The 22,387-nt window shown below is 41.8% G+C and overlaps 1 protein-coding gene across 9 annotated transcripts in view; it reads right to left on the bottom strand.

Moving 5' to 3' along the window:
- The window catches only part of DIP2C (disco interacting protein 2 homolog C), a 367,823-nt gene that overhangs the window by 274,991 nt on the left and 70,445 nt on the right, over positions 1 to 22,387 (bottom strand). For 2 of the 9 annotated variants that reach the window (XR_013825253.1, XM_079907066.1), the window contains exon 1: positions 11,872 to 14,628. The exons of 5 other annotated variants lie outside the window; for them this stretch is intronic. Coding sequence is in view for 3 of the 4 variants with exons in the window: in XM_079907066.1 (XP_079763192.1) it covers positions 11,872 to 11,980 (109 nt within the window). In the remaining variant the exon portion in view is untranslated. Of the gene's footprint in view, positions 1 to 11,871; positions 14,630 to 22,387 lie in introns of those variants that run through there. 2 more of the 9 variants (XM_079907062.1, XM_079907071.1) reach the window with 1 other exon arrangement.

Below are 22,387 nucleotides of genomic sequence, written 5' to 3'. Positions count from 1 at the left end.
GAAGGGCACACTTATCCTTTTCTACCCATAAGCACTGCCACGTGGAGGCCACACCCTCTCCAGGCTGAGGGGAGGCTCAGGGGCAAAGGCACTGCAGGGCACATTTCCGTCCAACCTGATGACAGACTCAGAATGTACACCCAGCAGGTTCTTGGTACTGGGAGAACTCAATTGGGGCACAAACGCACCAACTTCTAGCGCCATTTTCAGAAATACACGACAGTACAATACAGTCTTCTCCTACCCATTCCTCGTCTCTACTGCAGTAAAAGCTGAGTTAGCATTTTTATCAGGCACACTTTATCAGACTCTGAACGATTTTGCATTTTTGTCCTTTCAAGCATTCCCCTCCCCTAACACGCATGTTATTTCTGGAAGCAGATGTGCTCATTCCCAACACGGCTCACAAGCCATGTGCCCAGCTGTGACAACTTCAGAATGCACATTTGTCTAATACAAAAGTAATGGAGATTTTTAAAATTTAATTGCCATATACATTTGTTGGTCCAGTCTAACTATGTTATTCTATTCCAAATATGCTAGCACCTAACAGTGTTCAACATTTGTTTTATCCAATAAGTTTGTGAAATGGACTCCATACACTACACTATGAAGGCATTTATTCATAATTACCATCATTAACCATGACAGGGTTGTAAAGCAGATGCTGATTCACCACAGATTAAATCGTGTTTCAGTACTAACTGTATTTAATCATAAATGACTTTGAAGACTGTTTATTCATGTGCTGAAAGGCAATGTTAAGAAGTGGCTGGGACTGTCCACAAATTTCTACTCTCTTTAACCCCAGTTTTCTCATCTCTAGTTTCTTCAATAATAATGCTTCTACCTCATAAGGCCGCCATGAGAATTAAATGAGCTAGCATGTAAATTACCCAACAGAATGTACCAGATAAGTGTTTGTTTCATTTTACTTTCTTTCCAGTTTAGTAAAACCAGATGCTATTATTGAGACTAAATAATAACAAATATGATGGAACAGAGTATCACAAATAGAGATCCACTTCCAGTTAAAGCCTATGTTCCATTTATGTAAGATTTTAAAAACTGTTAAATGGTACTTGATCTATATATAATCTATATATTTTTTCATTGATTGTGATATTGTATATGCTTCTGAAACTGCTCAAAATTTTAAAGTTGAACAAATCACTCCTGTGCCCTGGGTGCACCTATCAGCAAAAGACGAAATGCTTACATTTCATAGATAAGCAAATTTCAGTAAGGATGCACCCAGTAGTATTTAAGAATCCTTTGATGATGTGAAACTGAACCATCTTTTGACATATTACTGGTACCTATCAAGGAGAATGGTCTCCAGTTAAACGAATACATCACTAGATTTAGAACACATACAGAGTTTCTCACCAATTCATCAGGATTAGCAATGATATTTTTAAGGTAAAAAAAACCATCAGGATTATAAGTAGAAATTAATAAACGCAAAAGTAAATTTGAAAAATTTATCACGTCAATTCCATTTTCTATGTGCCCTTAACAGTCTGTACACCTGTTTTTTACACTTTGTCACACCAGTTGCCAATGTGTTCTCCAAATGTGGTGAGAGTTTCACAAATTAAAGAAGCTTGGATTCATCTTTGTTAACACTGTGCTTGGGACAAAACTCTGTGAAAGTCTGTCAAGGAATAAATGGCCACTGAAAGGGTTTACAGCCATTAGCCCTGTAGCTACAAAAAGTATAAAACAAACTCCTGCCTTCCAGGTACTGTTATTGTGTTACTGTCAATTTCTCCTTTTATGTCTGTTAACATGTGACAGTAACACAGTAACAGTAGGAGACTTCAACACCCTACTTATATCAATGCACAGATCATCCAGAGAGAAAAATCAATATGGAAACACAGGCCTTAAATGACACATTAGATCAGATGGACTTATGGATACTCATAGAGCATTCCATCTGAAGGCAGCAGAATACACATTCTTTTCAAGTGCACATGGAACATTCTCCAGGATAGATCACATGCTGGGCCACAAAGCCAGCCTCCATAAATTTAAGAAAACTGAAGTCATATCAAGCATCTTTTCCAACCACAATACTATGATACTAGAAATCAACATAAGAAAAAAACTGCAAAAAATACAAACATGCAGAGGCTAAACATGCTACTAAACAACCAATTGATCACTGAAGAAATCAAAGAGGAAATCAAAAAATACCTAGTGACAAATGAAAACGAAACACAACAATCCAAAACCTATGGGATGCAGTGAAAGCATTTCTAAGAGGGAAGTTTACAGTGATACAAGCTTACCTCAGGAAACAAGAAAAATCTCAAACAAACAACCCAAACTTACACCTGAAGCAACTAGAGAAAGAACAAACAAAACCCAAAGTTAGTAGAAGGAAAGAAGTCATAAAGATCAGAGCAGAAATAAATGAAATAGAGACTAAAAAAATAATAATAATAGAAAAGATCAGTGAAACTAAAGTCTGGTTCTTTGAAAACATAAACGAAAATGATAAACCTTTAGCCAGACTCATCAAAAAAAATAGGGCTGGAAAGGCCCAAATCAATCGATAAAATCAGAAATAAAAATAGAAGTTACAACGGACACCACAGAAATACAAAGGATCATAAGAGAGTACTACAAGGAACTATACACCAGCAAAATGAACAACCTAGAAGAAGTGAACAAATTCTTAGAAAGGTACAATCTCCCAAGACTGAACCAGAAAAAAACAGAAAATATGAACAGACCAATTACTAGTACTGAAATTGAATCAGTAATTTTAAAAACTCCCAACAAACAAAAGTCCAAGACCAGATGGCTTCACAGGTGAATTCTACCAAACATTTAAAGAAGAGTTAACACCTATCCATCCGAAACTATTCCAAAAACACCGCATAGGAAGTAACATTATGAACCCATTCTATGAGGCCACCATCACCCTGACACCAAAACCAGATAAAGCTATCACCAAAAAAAGAAAATGATAGGCCAATATCACTGATGAACATAGATACAAAAATCCTCAATAAAATACTAGCAAACTGACTCCAACAATACATTACAAGAATCATACACCATGATCAAGTGGGATTTATCCCAGGGATGCAAGGATTTTTCAATGTCTGCAAATCAATCAATGTGATACATCACATTAAAAAATTGAAGAATAAAAACCTTATGATCATCTCAACAGATACAGAAAAAGTTTTGATAAAATTCAACATCCATTTATGATTTAAAAAAAACTCTTCGGAAAGTGGGCATAGAAGGAACATACCTCAACATAATAAAGGCCATACATGACAAACTCACAGCTAACATAATTCACGGTGAAAAGCTGAAAGCATTTCCTCTAAAATCAGGAAAAAGACAAGGATGCCCACTCTCACCACTTTCATTCAGCATAGTTTTGGAAGTCCTAGCCACAGCAATCGAAGAAAAAGAAATGTAAGGAATGCAAATTGGAAAAGAAGACATAAAACTGTCACTGTTTACAGATGACATGATGCTATACATAGAAAATCCTAAAAACACTACCAGAAAACTACTAGAGATCATCAATGAATTCGGTAAAGTTGCTGGATACAATATACAGAAATCTGTTGCATTTCTATACACTAACAACAAAATATCAGAAAAAGAAATTAAGGGAAAATTCCATTTACTATTTCATCAAAAAGAATAAAAGATCTAGGAATAAACCTATCTAAGGAGGTAAAAAACCTCTACTCTGAAAACTATAAGACACTGATGAAAGAAATCGATGATGCAAACAGATGGAAAGATATACTGTGTTCTTGATTGGAAGAATTAATACTGTTAAAATGACCATACTAACCAAGGCAATCTATAGATTCAATGCAATCCCCATCAAACTGCCAATGGCATTTTTCACAGAACTAGAACAAAATTTGTTTTTTAATTTGAATGGAAACACAAAAGACCATAAATAGCCAAAACAGTATGGTAGGGCTTCCCTGGTGGTGCAGTGGTTGAGAGTCCGCCTGCCGATGCAGGGGACACAGGTTTGTGCCCTGGTCCGGGAAGATCCCACATGCCGCGGAGCAGCTGGGCCCGTGAGCCATGGCCGCTGAGCCTCCGCGTCCGGAGCCTGTGCTCCGCAACGGGAGAGACCACAACAGTGAGAGGCCCGCGTACCACAAAAAAAAAAACAGTATGGTACTGGCACAAAAACAGATATACAGATCAATGGAACAGGATAGAAAGTCCAGAAATAAATCCACACACTTATAGTCAATTATCTATGAAAAAGGAGGCAAGAATATACAATGGAGAAAAGACAGTCTCTTCAATAAGCGGTACTGGGAAAACTAGATAGCTATGTGTAAAAGAATGAAATTAGAACATTCTCTTAACACCACATACAAAAATACACTCAATATGGATTAAAGACCTAAATGTAAGATTGGATACCATAAAACTCCTACAGGAAAACATGGGCCGAACACCCTTTGACATAAATCACAGCAATATCTTTTTGGATCTGTCTCCTAGAATAATGGAAATAAATACAAAAATAAACAAATGGGACTTAATTAAACATTAAGCTTTTGCAGAGCAAAAGAAACCATAAACAAAACAAAGAGACAACTTAATGACTGGGAGAAAATATTTGCAAATGATGCAACTGACAAGGGATTAATTTCCAAAATATACACACAGCTCATACAGCTTAATATCAAAAAAAAAACCCAATCAAAAAATGGGCAGAAGACCTAAATAGACATTTCTCCAAAGAAGACATACAGATGGCCAACAGACACATGAAAAGATGCTCAACATTGCTAATTATTAGAGAAATGCAAACCAAAACTACAGTGAGGAATCACCTCACACCTCACAGTCAGAATGGCCATCATGAAAAAGTCTACAATAATAAATGCTGGAGAGGGTGTGGAGAAAAAGGAACCTTCCTACACTGTTGGTGGGAATGTAAATTGGTGCAGCCACTATGGAAAACAGTACGAAGGTTCCTTAAAAAACTAAAAATAGAGTTACCATATGATCCTGCAATCTCACTCCCGGGCACATATCTGGAAAAGATGAAAACTCTAATTTAAAAAGATACACATACCCCAAAGTTCACTGCAGCACTATTTACAATAGCCAAGACATGGAAGCAACCTAAATGTCCACTGACAGATGAATGGGTAAAGAGGATAAACACACACACACACACACACACACAATGGAATATTTCTCAGCCATAAAAAAGAATGAAATAATGCCATTTGTAGCAACATGGATGGACCTAGAGATTATATTTAGTCAGACAGAGAAAGACAAATATAACATAACATCACTTATATGTGGAATCTTAAAAAAAATGATACAAATGAACTTATTTACAAAACAGAAATAGACTCACAGACATAGAAAACAAATTTATAGTTACCAAAGGGGATACCGGTGGGCGGGGGGAGATAAATTAGGAGTTTGGGACTAACATATACACACTGCTGTATATAAAATAAACAACAAGGCACTACTGTATAGCACAGGGAACTATATTCAATATCTTGTAATAACCTATAATGGAAAAGAACCTGAAAAAGAATACACGTATGTGTGTGTATACATACACACACACACATACATGAATCGTTACTGTAATCTGAAACAAACACAACATTGCAAATTATCTTTACTTCAATTTTTAAAAATGGTTATTAAAAAAAAGTGTATCACAAACCTACTACTTATTTGCTTCTGAAAAGCCAGGTATGGGCAAAACACACTTCCTCTAGACCCTTTCAGACTTTTTTAGAGGCTGTTTTACACATCCAGCTTCCCCCATGATACAAGGAGCAACAAAGGATTCATTAGGAACCCGTGGAAGGTGAGGAAGTAAATATCTTCCTCTGGGGAGGAATTAAATATCTGTACCAAGAGCCCTGAAAATCTGCATACTTTCCATACCAGTAATTATACTATCATTTTTATCAAAGAAATCATCTGCAATATAGGAAAAAAGCATATTTGATTACAGGTTAATATAAGCAAAAAACTCACTGTAGTATTGAGAAGTACTGTTACTTTTTTAACAGCAGAGAAGTGGAAGAAGAGCCCATGGATATACTTTCATAGTGGGGAGAGGACTGTGCCGAGAAACCATGTCTATGACTCTAGGACGAAGCACTATGTAATCAAAAAACAAACCAAACAAAACAAAAAACAAAACTTCAGAGGAATGAAGGAACTTCAGCTGGAGGTGGCTGCCCGTCATAAGCCAATGACAAGAGCTGGACTCCTCCAGCCTGTCCACCACACTTGGTGGTTCACAAGTAGGAAGCTGGGGGGAAGGTCTTGTCCTGTGCTCTGCTTCTCGGAGGGGTCCCAAACGTGAAAAATGGGAGGAAGGTCAAGAAAGGAGCTGGGGAGGCAAGATGACCCTCCCGGAGCTCAGCATCCACTGACCAGGCCACTGGACGTGTGCTGCTCTTGGGCAGTGAGGAGCCGTCTCAGGAGAACCCATCCAAGTGACCATCCGTGGGGGTGGCTGAACACCGCCGACTGTTCCCCTAACATATGCCACCTCCCTGGAGCCCATTTCTCCAAAGGACACAAACAAGTCTTGTTCCAGGTCTGCAAGGTTCCATAATAACTGCTTCAGGGCCCCGATTCAGGATTTTTTCAGAGTCAAGAATACATCAAGCTGTCAAGAAGCCAGTACAACAGAAGTGGGGCAAATATGAGGTAGAGGCTGAGTTGAGGAAGAAAGCTGCCAACTGGCCACGCAGACACCGAGGCACCAGGGTGCCAGTCAGATAGCCGCCACGGGCAGCACATGTGTGTCTCAGAAAACCATCAGAGGGGTTCCTGCATGCATGTGTGTGCACACCCCACATGTGCACATTCCCTCACTCACCCCAGACACACATCACTTGCACACCTTCAAGTACATGCACACACGCATAACCTAGACACACACCAGCCTAGAAATTGTCAACCTTCAACCACAAGCTTTGCGTTTTTCTCACATCACTTCTCTTGTCGTGTTACATCAACACTGAGAGACATCTAACGTGGTAATGTCTGACACCCAGGGAAGCCTCCATCTCCTAAGCAGAACTGCAGTCCCAAGTTGGTTTCATTTAGATGTTCCTCACAATCTCCTAAATGCCAGTCTTTGCCTCAAGGTGCATCAGTCTACACTGACAAAGTTTCGCAATCCAGTAAAACTAACAGGTCTCAAAGCTGCAGAAGAAAACAGGAGGGCTGCTCAGGACACGTGGAATGTGCGTTTCTCTTATTTCCATAATGCCACCTATCATGAGGTAGAAAGCAGCAGCTGGAAATTTCTGGGAGGCAAAACATCTTGCCATCAGAGGGCAAAGCACTTGAAATCTTACCTTCCGAATGAAATAAAAGAAACCTAACATTGGTGGCCAGAGACAGCTAGCATGGGCACATAGCCGCCTGATTTCCACAACAGCCCAATGAAGTGGATGCTGGCAGCTACGTCCTACAGCTGAAACACCAACTTGAGAGTTCTCCTGCTACAGTAGGAAGAAACAAAGGCATCTCTGGAGATGATTTTAATTGGGACTTACAACACTGCACGATTCTGGCTAGAAGTTTACTGGAGCATGTTTTGCAAGGTGCAATGCACAGAAAAACATTACCAACCTGAGTACAAGCTACTGCTGCTCTGCAACAAGGAAATGACAATAGGAGAAGATCATGAATAGAACACTGCAAATATTCAAAAGGAAGGATACAATGCAACAAAAGAGTCTTCTGTCAGTTACAGTTTATTTAAATTATTAAAAAAGAAATAGATAAAATGACAGCATACATATTTCTGGAGATTTTTCTTCTGAATTCTCTAATATGCCAGTACTCAGAAAAGTAGAGGGAATAATTTATAAGGATAAACTTGATGAGGCAGTATGTTGATGTGATAAGAAAATGGTAACAATTAGTTACTATTTTATTTAAGTACTTCCTAGGAGTTCAAATAAGAATAAATTTGTCCCACTAGCTCTGCACCACTTCAGATGAAAAAAGCAAGGTTATTACCACAGCACAGAAAAAAAGCTGATATAGCTCAAATCAGATCTCACAAAGGGGTCCAACAGGTTATGGTTCCTTCATTATGTTTACTCTAGTTTTTAAAAATAAAATAGTCACACCAACTGCTCTTTTGCAGTTTTCTGGTAGAGACCCAACGAATTATCACTGTGGAAACAAGCCTGCGGTGAGGGCGGGAAACCGGTATGCACAGAGGGTTTTATAAAGAAGTATTTCACCTAAGTTTATTTTTCATTGTGTAATAAAGAGCTTCCAGAAAGACTGCTCCATCTCCACAAAGAATGTGAAGTGGAGTTCATTCTAGTGTTCTATGTAAAGGCACAAGTAGGAAAGAAAACAGAGAATAAGCAAAGTACAAAGCTGATCAGACTAGATGCTAACAGATACGTTTAAATGAAGGGACTCCGAGAGCTGGGGCAGCCTGGCTTCCCACAAACTGAGGCAGTGCTAGCCATGTGGTGTGAGCACCTGTTGCTGTGCTACAATTTAGGAGGAAGCATCCTAAGCACCAGCACCCTTCATATTTTTAAAATCACCTGCTTTGAAACCTGCAGAAACTGATTTCACTCTGCAAGGAAGAGCCCCTGTCATAGTCTCTCCCATTGGTGGTGAGTATAAGCACACCAGGCTCTGTCAGGAAAGAGACAGTGCAGCCAAACGGTGGTAAATGCATTTCTATAAAACTACTTCAACCCATTTTCCAGTGGAGAACAATGGGATCTGCCTCGAGGACTAGGGCTCAGGTACTCACTGCAGACCAGCAAACAGGGACCCCTCACTCCCACAGTCAGGGCTCCCTGAACTGACCCATGTGAATTAACCAGCCAGCCTCTCCAAAACAGAAAAAGTACCACTTCCTTCTCCTCCTCAACCCTTAACTGCCCCAACTCCCAAGGCCCACTGTCCTCAGTGGCTGCCAGCAGAGTCAGCAGTCACATGGCAATGGGGGTTGGAGGCATGCTCCTGCCCACCTGCTGCCGCAGGACAAGCACTGGTTAGCGTCCTTTCCTTCTCCTTCTCTCTGGTCTCTATGGACATCACAGTGAAATCAACCCAGGCGGCTGTCTGCACCAGAGACACAATGACAAATGCTCTTCCGAAACAGTCACCACCCTGAACTCTGCTTCACGATCCTAAAACCCACTCTCTGGGAACGTCCCATTTCCTTAATTCAGGAATACCCACAAGTCATGTAGGCTCCAATACAACCAAAGAAGGAAGTCTGGACACCCGCACAAACTGTACAAAATTTAACTGCAAGTTCCTACCTGTAATTTAAACAAATAGTCATTTCTCAGAAACGTGCCTGTTTAATGAGTTACATTTCAGGCTGAAAAAGCACACACATACACAAACCATCTGAGAAAAACAAACTGTGTTTTTTTCCCTGTGAATAAAAGAAACTTGCTGGATTCATCATCCATCTCCTTCTGATAAGAGAGAAAACACAGAGAAATATTTTCTGTTAAAACACTGATTTGAAGACAGACGACAGTTTTTTCCCCTAGTCCTCCTGGAACTTAATATCTATAATGGCTATTTCAAACCAATGTACACGAATTTAGAAAAATGTTATTTCTTGGCACCTTTATTTTTGGTTTCCATACTGGTAGACACCAGAGCCCTTAAAACAAATATTTTTCATTTGGGGGAAATGTGATTTTTCTGGTCCTAAGTCACAAAATGCTGCATCTACTAGGATGATGACGAGGGTCATGGCTGTGCAGAAACTTAAGTGTTGAGTGTTTATTATCTGACTAAACTGGGCTAAGAACTTCACCTGTGTTATCTCATTTACTCCTCACAACAGGTGAGCATCATCATCATCCTCATTTACATATGAGTAAACTGAGGCTCAGAAGAGAAACTCCCTTGCCTGAGTTCCCTCCACATATGGGCAGAATAGGTCTCTGGACCCTATGCTCCTATTTCATCCCCACCAATTCTGAGCAACAGATTACATCTTAAAGGGTGCTCCGTTCTGCCTTTTCATTATGTTCTATTACAGGGTGAAAAAATAGCTAAAAATCTTACTGTTATATTTATCAACTGACTTCTAGTTCTGGCCCAATTCAGGAAGGGGCATATGACACTGCTTTCTTTCCCTCTCCAAGAGACCCTAACCAATTCCAAACATCAATAGAATTAACAGAACAGGAGCGAGGATTTGTTTTGCCCTGACTTTCAAGAGTCACACAGGGGAACTTTTTAAACTGAAAAGTCTTCCTGCCAGTGTCTTGCTCCACTACAGCCTAGTTAAAAAGCACAAAAATGAAGGAGAGGGTTACCATCTCCTGGAAGTAATAAAGCTATAGAACAATGTTCTTCATTTCCTGTCTGGCATAAACAGGTGTCTCCATAGGCAAAGGATTATCTGTTGGAATGCTCTGAGCACTTTTTGTTTGTTTTGTTTTTGAGCACTTTAAAATGTGTCAGAGACATTGCCATCTAAACCAAAACTTGAGCCACACGTATCTAAGAACCCAACGACGCTGCATGTGACGGGTTGTGCCAGAGCTGACAAGAAGACTTGCAAACCATTCATCACCCCTTCAACCTGGGGGCGAGATCTCAAACATTCAACAGTGGTGATAATTCCTCCTCTACAACTTCACAGTTTTAATGTACTGTTAAAGACAGGAGCACACCTCAAAGATCTGAGAGAAGGAGATTTGTTTGCAGTTCTCAGCTCTATGCAAACTCTTCTCTCTCCTCCACCAAGACCACCCCTGTCTACCACGGCAGGGGGACCTGGTGCCCCTGATGATGATTTTCTAGGGAGAAAGCAAAACACCCACAACACTTAGTGCAAAGTGAGAACAAAGTTTGACCCATTTAATGTTTTCTATACTTAATGCTATTGTTTAAATTCCATTGAAGGCAGTGTGTACACGCATGCGTGTATCAGGATCTAGTCTCCAGGCCCATCAGAGGCAAGACAAGAAAGGTTCCCTGGCTTATTTCCGCTGAATCAGCTCATAACGGACCAGGTCTTGAGGGCCTGCTAGATACTTCCCGCCTCAACACCCCGAGTCTTCGGTCTGCGAACACGAGGTCAGTGACAACCATCCTCGCCACTTAGAACCAGAGGACAGAACCACCGGGCATTAAATGCAGAGGAAGAGGCGTGCAGGATTATGAAAAGCTTACTGACCTGTAACTCCCTCCTGCCCAGCTTCTTGGCTAAGAGGAAGCAGAAACGGCACTAAACATCTACTTTCCCTCCAGGGCTGGGCTCTTTTTCTGCTCAGGAGTCACATACACCTTATGTTCACAGGCACGGCTAATTATTTTAACGACCTATACAAAGTACTTTCAGAATTTACTTTAAATCTTCAGAATGGGGACTACATCTAGCTATCTCCCTCAAAACGCCTCCTGTCTTACTGGGAAAAGAAAAATCAACTGAGAGAGAGATCAAACAAAGGCCATAAAACACACCCCGCAATTTAGACATTAAAATTTAATAACACACTTTAAGACGAATGAAGTTGCGTTCCCAAACCTGAAAAAGGCATGCAGCCTCCGGTGGCAGAGGCGGGTGCAGCACAAAAGGCTATCCTCTGATTACCCAGGTCAAATAACGCTCAAAATTCCTTCCCCCAAAGCTGCCGGCTCCTTTCTCGGCTTGGAATCAGCAGGAGATGCGAGAGCACCTCGTGTGGGCCGCCCAGACGCCAGCGCCGGCGCCCCACACACACACCTGGCGCTGCCCGCGCGCCGGGCCCTCTCACGCGCCCCCCACGGCCCGCACCCACACACACACCGTGCCCCCCAGGAAAGGAGAAGCGGAAGGTGGGACGCAGGGCAGGTGCTCACCTGGCGACGACGCCGACTCTCCACTGGGCTCCCTCACGCCGGAGGACAGACACCTAAGCCCACGTCCAAGGAGGTCCCTACGCAGGGACCTGACGGTGGGTCTCCTCATGGCTCACTGGGTCTGCGGACCTCAGCCGGCCATGTCCCGGGGTGGAGAGGAGCTGGGCGCCAGAAGACTGCTGACGGACGGTGGTCCCAGCAGACGGCTGAGGCCCGCGGACGCCGACCACTCTGAGGAAAGGTTTAGGCGTGGGCCTTGTTCTTTCACCTCCAGGGAGGCCAGAAGGCTCACCACACGTCCTCACAGGGGGTTAACAACCTACTTTCTCTCAGAGTACCGCGCTGCAATGGCGGAGCAAGCAATCCCGCCAGTTCACACAGCAAGGACGCACAACGCAGACTGAAATAAGTGGGCACGTGAGCCCCAGTGCGCATGCTCCGAGAATACAAGGCGCACCTGAGTGGCGGAGGGCATGCCGGGAGAGCCCCAGAGCGCATGCTCGGGGTAATACAAGGCGCACGTGAGAAACAGAGGGCATGCCCCGGAGAGTGGAGGGAGCACCTGAGAAGTGGGTGGTTGGATAGGAAATTCTGCAGGCTTTCAGGTGTATGGGGTCCAGCGCAGATAAGGAAAGGCCTCATGCATTATAGTTGTTGTGGACTGAATGTGCGTCCCCCAAACGCATAGGTTGACCCCTAATTTTTAAGGTATTAGGAGGCGGGACCTTTGGAGATGATGAGGTAATGAGGGTGGAGCCCCATGATGGGACTAGTGCCCTTATAGAACAGACCCCACAGACCTCCCTCCACCTATGAGGGCACAGAAGACGCCGCCTACGAACCAGAAGTGGGTCCTCGTCAGACGGAATCTACCAGTGCCTCGATCTTGGACTTCCAGCCTCTAGAACCCTGAGAAATCAATGTCTGTTGTTTAAGCCCCCAGTCTATGGTGTTCTGTTACAGCAGCCCAAACAGACTGAGAAAATAGAGAGCCTGAGAAGTGGGAGGATGAGAATAAATCTTCTTCTGGCTTCAGACAATAAAAGAACTTGGGAGAAGGCTGACAAGACCATCTTAGAAATTTCCAATCTAAATGTAGAGGGAACTAAATAGCACATATGCAGAAAATGGCAGGTTAACACGTCACCTTAGAAATGTTCCTGAAGAAATGAACATAGATTGTGTTCAGCAAATAGCATTCAAATGTCTCTCAGGCACTGTTATTTTTAATAATACTTGAGTGAATAATTGTATAAAACCAAGAACCACAAACCAGGGCTTCAGCTGAGATGATGCACATCCTAAAACTCTGTTTGCTAAAGTGGAGCCAGCGAAAATCTGGTGTAGTTCACAGGGATACAGGAAAACTGGCTGAACTAGATGCTTCTAAACCAGCAATACCCTAACTTCCCTCTGGGCTTGCAATGCCTTTCAAGGCACACCTGGAAGAATCCCATTCAAAAGTGAAGGATAATTAAAATAACACTAACTGCAAAACTTGTGGCCCTTAAAGAATGAACTTGATCTACACCTGAATACACTAATCACCACACAAAAACGTTGGGGGAGGGAGTTCTTGTTTGCATTAAACATTCCTAACTGCCATATAAAAGGGAAAAGCAATTTGCTCAACCAGGAAACATAGCTCTTTAAGAGACCCAGAAGGCCCCAAAGAGATAACGCCCTCAAAACCGAGAAGGGTAATGAATGCATATATGGTCAACTAATATTTGACAAGGGAGCCAAGAACACTAAATGGGGAAAAGACAGATGGTGCTGGGAAATGTATGCTGGGAACAAATGGTGCTGGGAAAGCTGGATAACCACACACAGAGTAATGAAATTGGCCCCCTATCTTACACCACTCATAAAAATCAACTCCAACGGATTAAAGACTTAAATGTAAGGCTGGAAACTGTAAAACTCTTAGAAGAAAACACAGGGGAAAAGTTTCTTGATGTTGTTCTTGGCAACAAATTTTTGGATAAGACACCAAAAACACAAGCAACAAAAGCAAAAATAAACAAGTAGGAGTATATCAAACTAAAAGTCTTCTGCACAGCAAAAGACACAATCAGCAAAATGAAAAGGTAACCTATGGAATGGGAGAAAATATTTGCAAACCATCTATCTGATAAAGAACTAATATCCAAAATGCGTAAGGAACTCATACAACTCAATAGCAAACTAGCAAATAAGCCAATTAAATGGACAAAGGACCTGAAGAGACATTTTTCAAAGAGAACAAATAGCCAACAGGTACATGAAAAGGTGTTCCACATCACTAATCATGAGGAAAACGCCAATTAAAGCCACAATGAGCTATCACCTCACACCTGTTAGAATGCCTATCATCAAAAAATATATATCTATAGATCTATGTAAAACAAATGTTGGTGAGGATGTGGACAAAAAAGAACTCTTATGCACTGTTGGTGGGAATGTAAGTTGGTGCAGCCACTATGGAAACAGTATGGAGGCTCCTCAAAAAATTAAAAATAGAGCTACCATATGATCCAGCAATTTCACTGCTGGTATTTATCTAAAGAAAATGAAATCACTTTCTCAAAGAAATATCTGCAACCCCATGTTCATTACTGCATTATTTAAAATAGCCAAGACATGGAAATAACCTAAATGTTCACTGACAGCTGAAGATGTGGTATATACACACAATGGAATTTTAGTTATAGCAAAGAAGGAAATCCTGTCTTTTGCAACAACATGGATGGACCTTGAGAGCATTATGCCAAGTGAAACAAGCCAACAGAGGAAGGCAAATACTGTATATTCTCACTTATATATGGAGTCTAAAAAAGCAAAACACATAGAAATAGAGTAGAATGATGATTGCCAGAGGCAACCACTGATCTGCTCTCCATTCCTATGGTTTTCTCTTTTCCAGAACATCATGTAGATGGCATTTTACAGAATGTAATATCCTGAGACTGGCTGCTTTTACTCAGCAAAAGGCCCTGGAGGATCATCCAAGTTGCCGTGTGGATCAACAATTTGCTTATTTTTACTGCTGAGTAGCATTCCACGCTATGGATATACCACAGTTTAACTATTCATCTGTTTGGGGGAACTATGAATAGAGCTGCTATAAACATTCAAGGTCAAGTTTTTGTTGATCTTCAGCTTTTGATTTTCTCGGGTAACTATCCGAGTGGGACTGCTGGGTCAAGTGTTAAGTGTATGTTTATTTTTGTAAGAAACCGCCAAGCTGTTTTCCAGAGTGGAGCATTCCACACCTACCAGCAATGCACGAGAGCTGCAGTCTCCCATCCTCACCAGCACTTGGTGTTGTCAATGTTTTTTATGTTAGCCATTCTATTAGGGCACCTCATCATGGTTGTATAATAATTTGCCTTTCAATAGGATTAGTCACACTGACCATTTCATGTGCTTATTTGCCTTCCTTATATCCTTTGCAATGAAATATCTGTTCAGGTCTTCTGTCCACTTAAATTGTTTGATTTCTTAGTACTGAATTTGAGGAGTCCTTTATATATTCTGGATACAAGTCCTTTGTAGAATACGTGATTTGTAAATATTTTCTCCCAATGTGTAATGTCTCTGCATTTTCCTTAACAGTATCTTTCACAGAGCAGAAGTTTTTCATTTTGATGAATTCCACTTACGTTTTTCTTTTAGGAATCATAGTATTACGTCTAAGAACTCTTTGTCTAACTTCAGGTCAAGAAGAGTTTCTCCTATGTTTAGTTCTAGAAGTTTCAGAGTTTTACATTTAGAGCTTGAATCCACTTAAAGTTACCTTTTGTATAAGGTGTTTTTCATTTATTTTGCATATGGATGCTCAGTGCTTCCAGCACCATCTGTTGAAAAGACTATTATCCATTTTCCATTGGTTTTGCACACCTTGTCAAAAATCAATGGCCATATTTGTGTGGTTCTAGTTGTAGACCCTCTGTTCTGTCTATTGATCCATGTTGTATCCTGAGCATATTATAATTTACTACTTACTTTAGTAAATGTTTCTTTGCGGAAAAAGAAATTTGTCTGGAAGCAAAACAAACTAATAATGCTCTATATGATGTTATTCTTCTTGTAAGGAAGGTATGAGGCAGCACAGCTGTAAACAGATCAATGCTTTAACAGCTTCCAGGCAAATATACATGTAAAACTTGAATACATTTAGGGAGAAAGCAATTCATTTCAAAACAGTTTCCAAAGGCTATCAACATGGCACCAATTTCTCCATAAAAACTCCAACAATTTAACAACAGAATGACATTCATAAAACACTACTGAAAATATTTTAATTAAAAGTATAATATGAATACATCCTCATATTAAGATGGTTGGATCAACACTGACTAGATAATAAGTACCTTCAAGGTGCTGCACAAACAGGTGAAAAACTGGAGGTGGTTTCCAGTAGAGTGGCCCTACACAGCTATCTAACCTGCAGGAAAGACAGACACACTCTCTCTGAATGGCAGGTCCTGAGAACAAGGCCACAACCATACTGAGATGCACTAAACTGGGGACCAGACTGGCAGCCCAGGGCCTGCCCCGTGGAGGCCTCGGACCAGATGGCCTCTCGGGTCCATTAACAAGAGGGCCCGATGTTGGGACAAGAGCAAAGGGTAAGTAATTATTGGAAGAAAGCATAGTTTGTGCATGGTGCAAAATAAGGAGCTAAAATAGTACAGTGCCTCAAGTGGAATACACCGTGACACAAGGTCCTTACCCACGTAAGCTCTGTTATTCAGCCCTGGAAAGGCTGGAATTATTAACTCCCACACTGATCATCTTCTCTTGGTGAGGACCCTCGGGTGACTCAAGGCCCCACAGCTCCTTTTAACCCAAGAGGTTCAGTGAAGAACTTGGATGCTGACCCCTTTGGCAGCACACGCTCCTTTAAATCTGGGACATCATAAACAAGGCACATGACAGCTTTGATTCATTCACATCTAGGTTAAACAAGACAACTCATGCCCTGAGTGGTGAACAGAAGAGTTTACTGCAGTCTTTAAACAGACACAGAGCCAAAAAGAAGCTACTGTCTATTCCTAAATAGGGTTCGGTCCCTGTGAGTTAGACGGTTCTTATTTTCCATTTCTTTGCCTTCAGAGTACTAGAAATCAAATTAAAAATAGAAGGAGAAGGAACCTAGAAACTCTACGAAATAAGAATCAGATGTCTGGCAGATGGTGGGAAATATTCCCACCTTAAGACAGAAATATACACACACATCAACCCACACCAACTAACTGTAGTCTGCTAAACCCTCCTCACCCCACCATCACAAAATAGTGCAGAATGTATGCCGACCATACAGTGCAAAACCCCACGGGATGGTCACGTTTCGGTAACAAACATACCGGAAGGTACATATTCAAAGTGTTGTCCCTTTCAAAAGGGCTCCACAGAAAATTATACATTGATTCCAATGAATTAATGGCACGGCACCAAACAGTTCTGGACTGTTCTTCATGCAACATTTCCTTCTGTCTGAAGTGGTCTAACAAAATTCATAAAATTCTTTGAGCTGGCAAGGACTTCAGAGATCTCCTTATTTAACCATAAATACTCTGCTCAGGTATGAGGTAAAGTAAATGATTCCCAAACCAGTTGTCTTATGACGTGTTGTATCTTGTGTCTAGTAATGGCAATCCTCATTCTATGAAGGATTAAATTTTTGTAAATAGTCCAGAGTGAGAGATAACTATTTCTGGTGAATTAAACACCAGGTATGAATACAAATTAATGTGTTTGGCTCTTCACATATGGTGGATAAACTGAATGAAAGGGATGACAGACAGGAAGAAATTGAGTCCTGTGACACAAGAATCTGACGCCTTTGGGAAACTGGACTTAAAAATGGAGCAAAGGGCTTCCCTGGTGGCGCAGTGGTTGAGAGTCCGCCTGCTGATGCAAGGGACACGGGTTCGTGCCCCGGTCCGGGAAGATCCCACATGCCGCAGAGCGGCTGGGCCCGTGAGCCATGGCCGTTGAGCCTGCACGTCTGGAGCCTGTGCTCCGCAAAGGGAGAGGCCACAGCAGTGAGAGGCCCACATACCGGAAAAAAAAAAAAAAAAAAAAAATGGAGCAAACATTGGGTGTCATGGAAGGGGCTGAGCTCGGCCAGCAGTGCCCATCCTCCTGAGGGCTGGGAGTGCAAACCCGATGCCCGAGGGACAATCTTTGCAGGGAGGGGCTCCTCGTCACCCCTCTGGACCGTGGAAGATGGGAGGTGCTGGGAAACCAATGCCAACCCACCCCTCCTCTTGCTCAGCCTCATTTGGACAGTGCACTCTTCTGGAAACTCCCCTATTCTCGGCAGCAAAGGGGTTGCTTTCAGGGCCCCAGACCTTGTCTGTCCTATTCTGGGGTCTCAAGTGACCAGAATGAGCCCCCTGCTCTCTCCCCTCAAGTCACCCCCACTCTCGAGGTCATCTGCAGGCATGTGAGGAGGGTCAGCGCATACACAGGACCTGAGGAGCCCGAGGGAAACGGCTCTCGATCAGCTGGATCCACCAGGACCTGCAGCCGTTGTCCCCTCTTCACTGCCCGCTAATTACGCCTCAGTCACGGAATCCCTACTCTGTCCTCAAAGGGACCCATGAAAACCATCTACAAGCGGTAAGGCTCAAGCTGAACAAAGTGTCCGTTCTTACCTTTCACTTGTCAAGATCAATGCTGCAACAGGGATTCCGTGCACATCACCACTAGAAGTGAAATAATTGTCTCCATTTACCACAGATGATGCAGGAGCTTTTCCATTCCTGGTATAATTTGTAAGCCGACCTCTCACACCCACTCCCGCATCTTTTAAAACCAGTTTCATGGCTGCGTTTTTCTCAGCAGAACCACCAGACAGTTGCTCATTTGGAGGACAAATAACCACACTTATTTTTTAAAACAAAAAAATACTATCAATCTGCACAGAAGCTTCCAAATACCCAGTTGCTTTGAGCCTTGCAAATAAAGTCATGCTGGTGACCAAATGAAATTTTCCTTTTCATTTATTTACTTTATGAGTTAGACGAAAGCATGAAGTCCATGAAATAGAAATAAGGGAAATATCAGGCAAAAAAAACTTTCAAATAAAAACTTCAGATGTAAACAGAAAGACGCTACAATATCCTACATACCCCCTCCCCACAAACACACACTTAAAGACTTCAAGACAATGAAACAGGGACCTTTGTCAGAAACCCACTCTGTTTAATAATCCCGACGTGTTAAAGGTGAGGTGAATGGTAAGTCATCCAATGACAGTTGAAGCATCTAAGGTAGATCTACAGCAAGTTGGTTATTGGGAATTTATGTTCCACAAATGGGAATATTCTTGTGCAATCAATTTTTACATTTCATTAAACAACTATGTGCCATTCTAAGTGTGGAGACAGAAAACATACATTAAAATATAATTTCACTTTTCAATTGAAGAACACTGGTCATGTAAAAAGAAAAAACATCATGGCCATATATTTGGGATTATTAATCAAAATGCAGTTTATTTCAGTTCTAAATGTATAACTTCACATTCTCAGATTTTTGTATAATTAATACATTTGCTGAATTAGCAGAAATTTTTAATAACAAAATAAACAAACTTAAGATCTGAGGAGCCATTTGGATGACGTTAGACTCCACATTTGTGTGTACTTGAATATAAAATGGTTCTACGTATTATCAATAAACTAGAACTGTCTTTCTGTATGGCTGCAATCAGAGTTCACGCTGGTTAAATGGCACATAACGTTATCACATTATAACATTCTTAGCGTCTACAAGGAAATCCTGAAGTTCTGAAGAGACCCACACACACCAAATAGTCCAAATGCCCATCAACAGGAAAATGGATGAATTATGTTCAAATAATGGAATTTTCTACAGCAGTGAAAGTCAAACAAACTAGAGCTATCATATTAACTGGAATAAAGAAAAACATGTTTTAAGTTCATTAAGGGAAATTACTAGATGGAATGCATCTATCATAAATGTTTGCTTACAAAGAGTATTGCTAACCCTGTGATTTAAAACTTATAGTTTCCAAGTTGTGATAAACCGACTAGCTCTTCTTGCCTCTGTGTGTATCTATAAATCCTGTAAACATCTAAGAGCAACTTTGAATTATGCTGTTTAGCCTTTGAATCCCATAGTTACTGGGGTCTTTAAGGGGTTCTGTCTCCTCTGCCGATTTTCCTTCTTTGCCCATAATGTTCATCCAGGTTTCTATCCCTTGCCCTCCCTCAGTAGACAACTCCACTTCGGTGTCTTACCCTTGTCTTGGCCCAACGCCACCCTAAGGATTCATAAATGTCCATCTTCAGACCCCAAGATGCCCACACCTAGGGTGACAGTAAGAACGTGTCTGCCCAGTGTCCTGATTTATGTTGTGTCCCCAGATGATTTCAATGGCACCCTCTTCCACTCTGGTCACTCTGCCCACATCCCACTGGACATTCCTACTGAGGATGCCCCCCAACTGCAAACACAGCTTCCCCCAAACAAAACTCACTGCCTCCTTCACTACCTAACCCATCCCCATTTCCTCCTATCTTCCTTGTTGGAAAATGATACCTATCATCTAACCAACTGTCCCAAATCGGAAAATTGATTCTCCACCGTTCATTTCTAAGACCCTCAAGTCACCACCGACTGCCATTAATTTCACCTCCTAAGTATCTCTCAGCTCATCCCCTGCCCTCCAAACTAGTGCTTTCATCATCTCTCGCCTAGTTTATTTTAGGAAACTACTATTTGGGACCATCCTGCAAGCAGGATATTAACTCTCATATAACTATTTACTGTTTGCGTTATGAACATCAGTAAGTCTGAAAGCAATCATTTTTGACACCTAAACAAATTAACTGACTATCCTCCCCTGATCAGAAGGGGACCCTGACACATTTGGACCTGTTGTGTTAAAAGGGGCACAAATACAAACTCCAAGAACCGAGGGTCACAGGCCCTACACTGGCTGCCGAATTGCTTGGATGTGCAGTTACGGTCTATTCCTCAGTTTCCCTACCTGTCAAAGGCACGATAATACCTTCCCTACTCCAAAGAGCACGGGGGAGACACAAGCAATAAGCATGATGGAAAACAGAAAGATCTCATAAACAAAATACCCTCATTTTTTAAAAATGAAATTCATTATATTAATGTAAATATTTAATTAGTCCATGATAGTCATGTAATACTTGATATTAAGTTTCCTCCTTATGAGACATATCATTTATTCACCCATTTATTCTGTATATATTTATTCAACTATTTTTAAAAATTATACTTCAGGAGACAAAGACAAGTAAGCCATTTCACCTTGAAGAAAGACGGGAGTCCAGGCGGAAAGGACACACCGGGAACTGAACTAGCATAAGGGATCCCGGCAGAGTTGTCAGCGGGGTGACAGCTACCCTGTCTGAGCTCCTTGGTGACAGCCTCCACCTACAGCCCTGCCAGCTCCTGCTCATGAGCCACCATTACCAGCACTTGATAAAGACACAAAGCAACCACTCAGACAAGTTCACAACCTAAGAGAAGAGATGAGAGTGAAGCAGGTGAACAAACATGCAGAGGGAAAGGAACAGCAAACAACACTTGGAAGCTATTCCATAACCGCAGGTTATTTCCTTGAAGTGACCTGTAGGTTTCCTCCCAGCCCTGAGACCCAACACCCTCTACCCTTCCTGGTCCACAGGCAGAATTTGAGCATACACACCTAGTGACCAGGACACACAGAGACAGAAGGGCCCTAGTTACAAAAATGTGAAACATTTTACCGAGTATCAACCAATAATCAATGTTTGCCACAAAATGAGAACAGTAAATATATATTTTTAAATTTAAAAATATAAATATATTTTTAAATTTAAATGAATTTGTTTCATGATTTGCTCATAATACATGATTCGTGATAAAATGAGGCCTATTGATGATTATGTAAGTCTTTATATGCCCGTGAACTACTTCTGTCCCCTCATATTTTTATACCAAAGAAGCCTAAGGTTAGAGGAGTATAAATAATATTACTGACAACAGCTGGGACGTCACAAGGGCAGAACTTACACCCACAGGTACTGACTGACCCCAATTTCTCTCCTTTCTGTTTATAAACATACAGAAGAAACTATCAGTCAGGACTGAGCTTGCCCCCACCCCACGTCCCCAGGCATCACTGCTGCCTCCCCTGCACACGCCCTACAGGGCAGGTGTGCCCTCCTTTCGGCCCTCACCCCGCAGCAGCGGGGGGCTGGACGTGACCACCTAGGGCCCCAGCAGGCAGCCGCCCTGGACCCCATCAGTGCCGCAGTCAAGTCAACACTGGAAGAAGCTGATGGATAACCAGTCATCCCCAAGGAAAACTCCACGTGTCTTTCCAGACAAGACACCAAGGGTGCCCAGTGAATCGCCACAGGGGTGAAGTCCTTACACAAAAAAGAAAATGTTATTAGAGCAGCATTTACTTGAGGACACTCGTGGGCGGCCTCCCGTCTCATCCCTGCTTTGCAAGGTTCCTAAATCGAGCAGAAAT

Source organism: Stenella coeruleoalba, assembly GCF_951394435.1.
Source record: "Stenella coeruleoalba genome assembly, chromosome: 2".
NCBI classification, from domain to species: Eukaryota; Metazoa; Chordata; class Mammalia; order Artiodactyla; family Delphinidae; genus Stenella; species Stenella coeruleoalba.
This window is presented reverse-complemented; position numbering and strand designations above follow the sequence as displayed.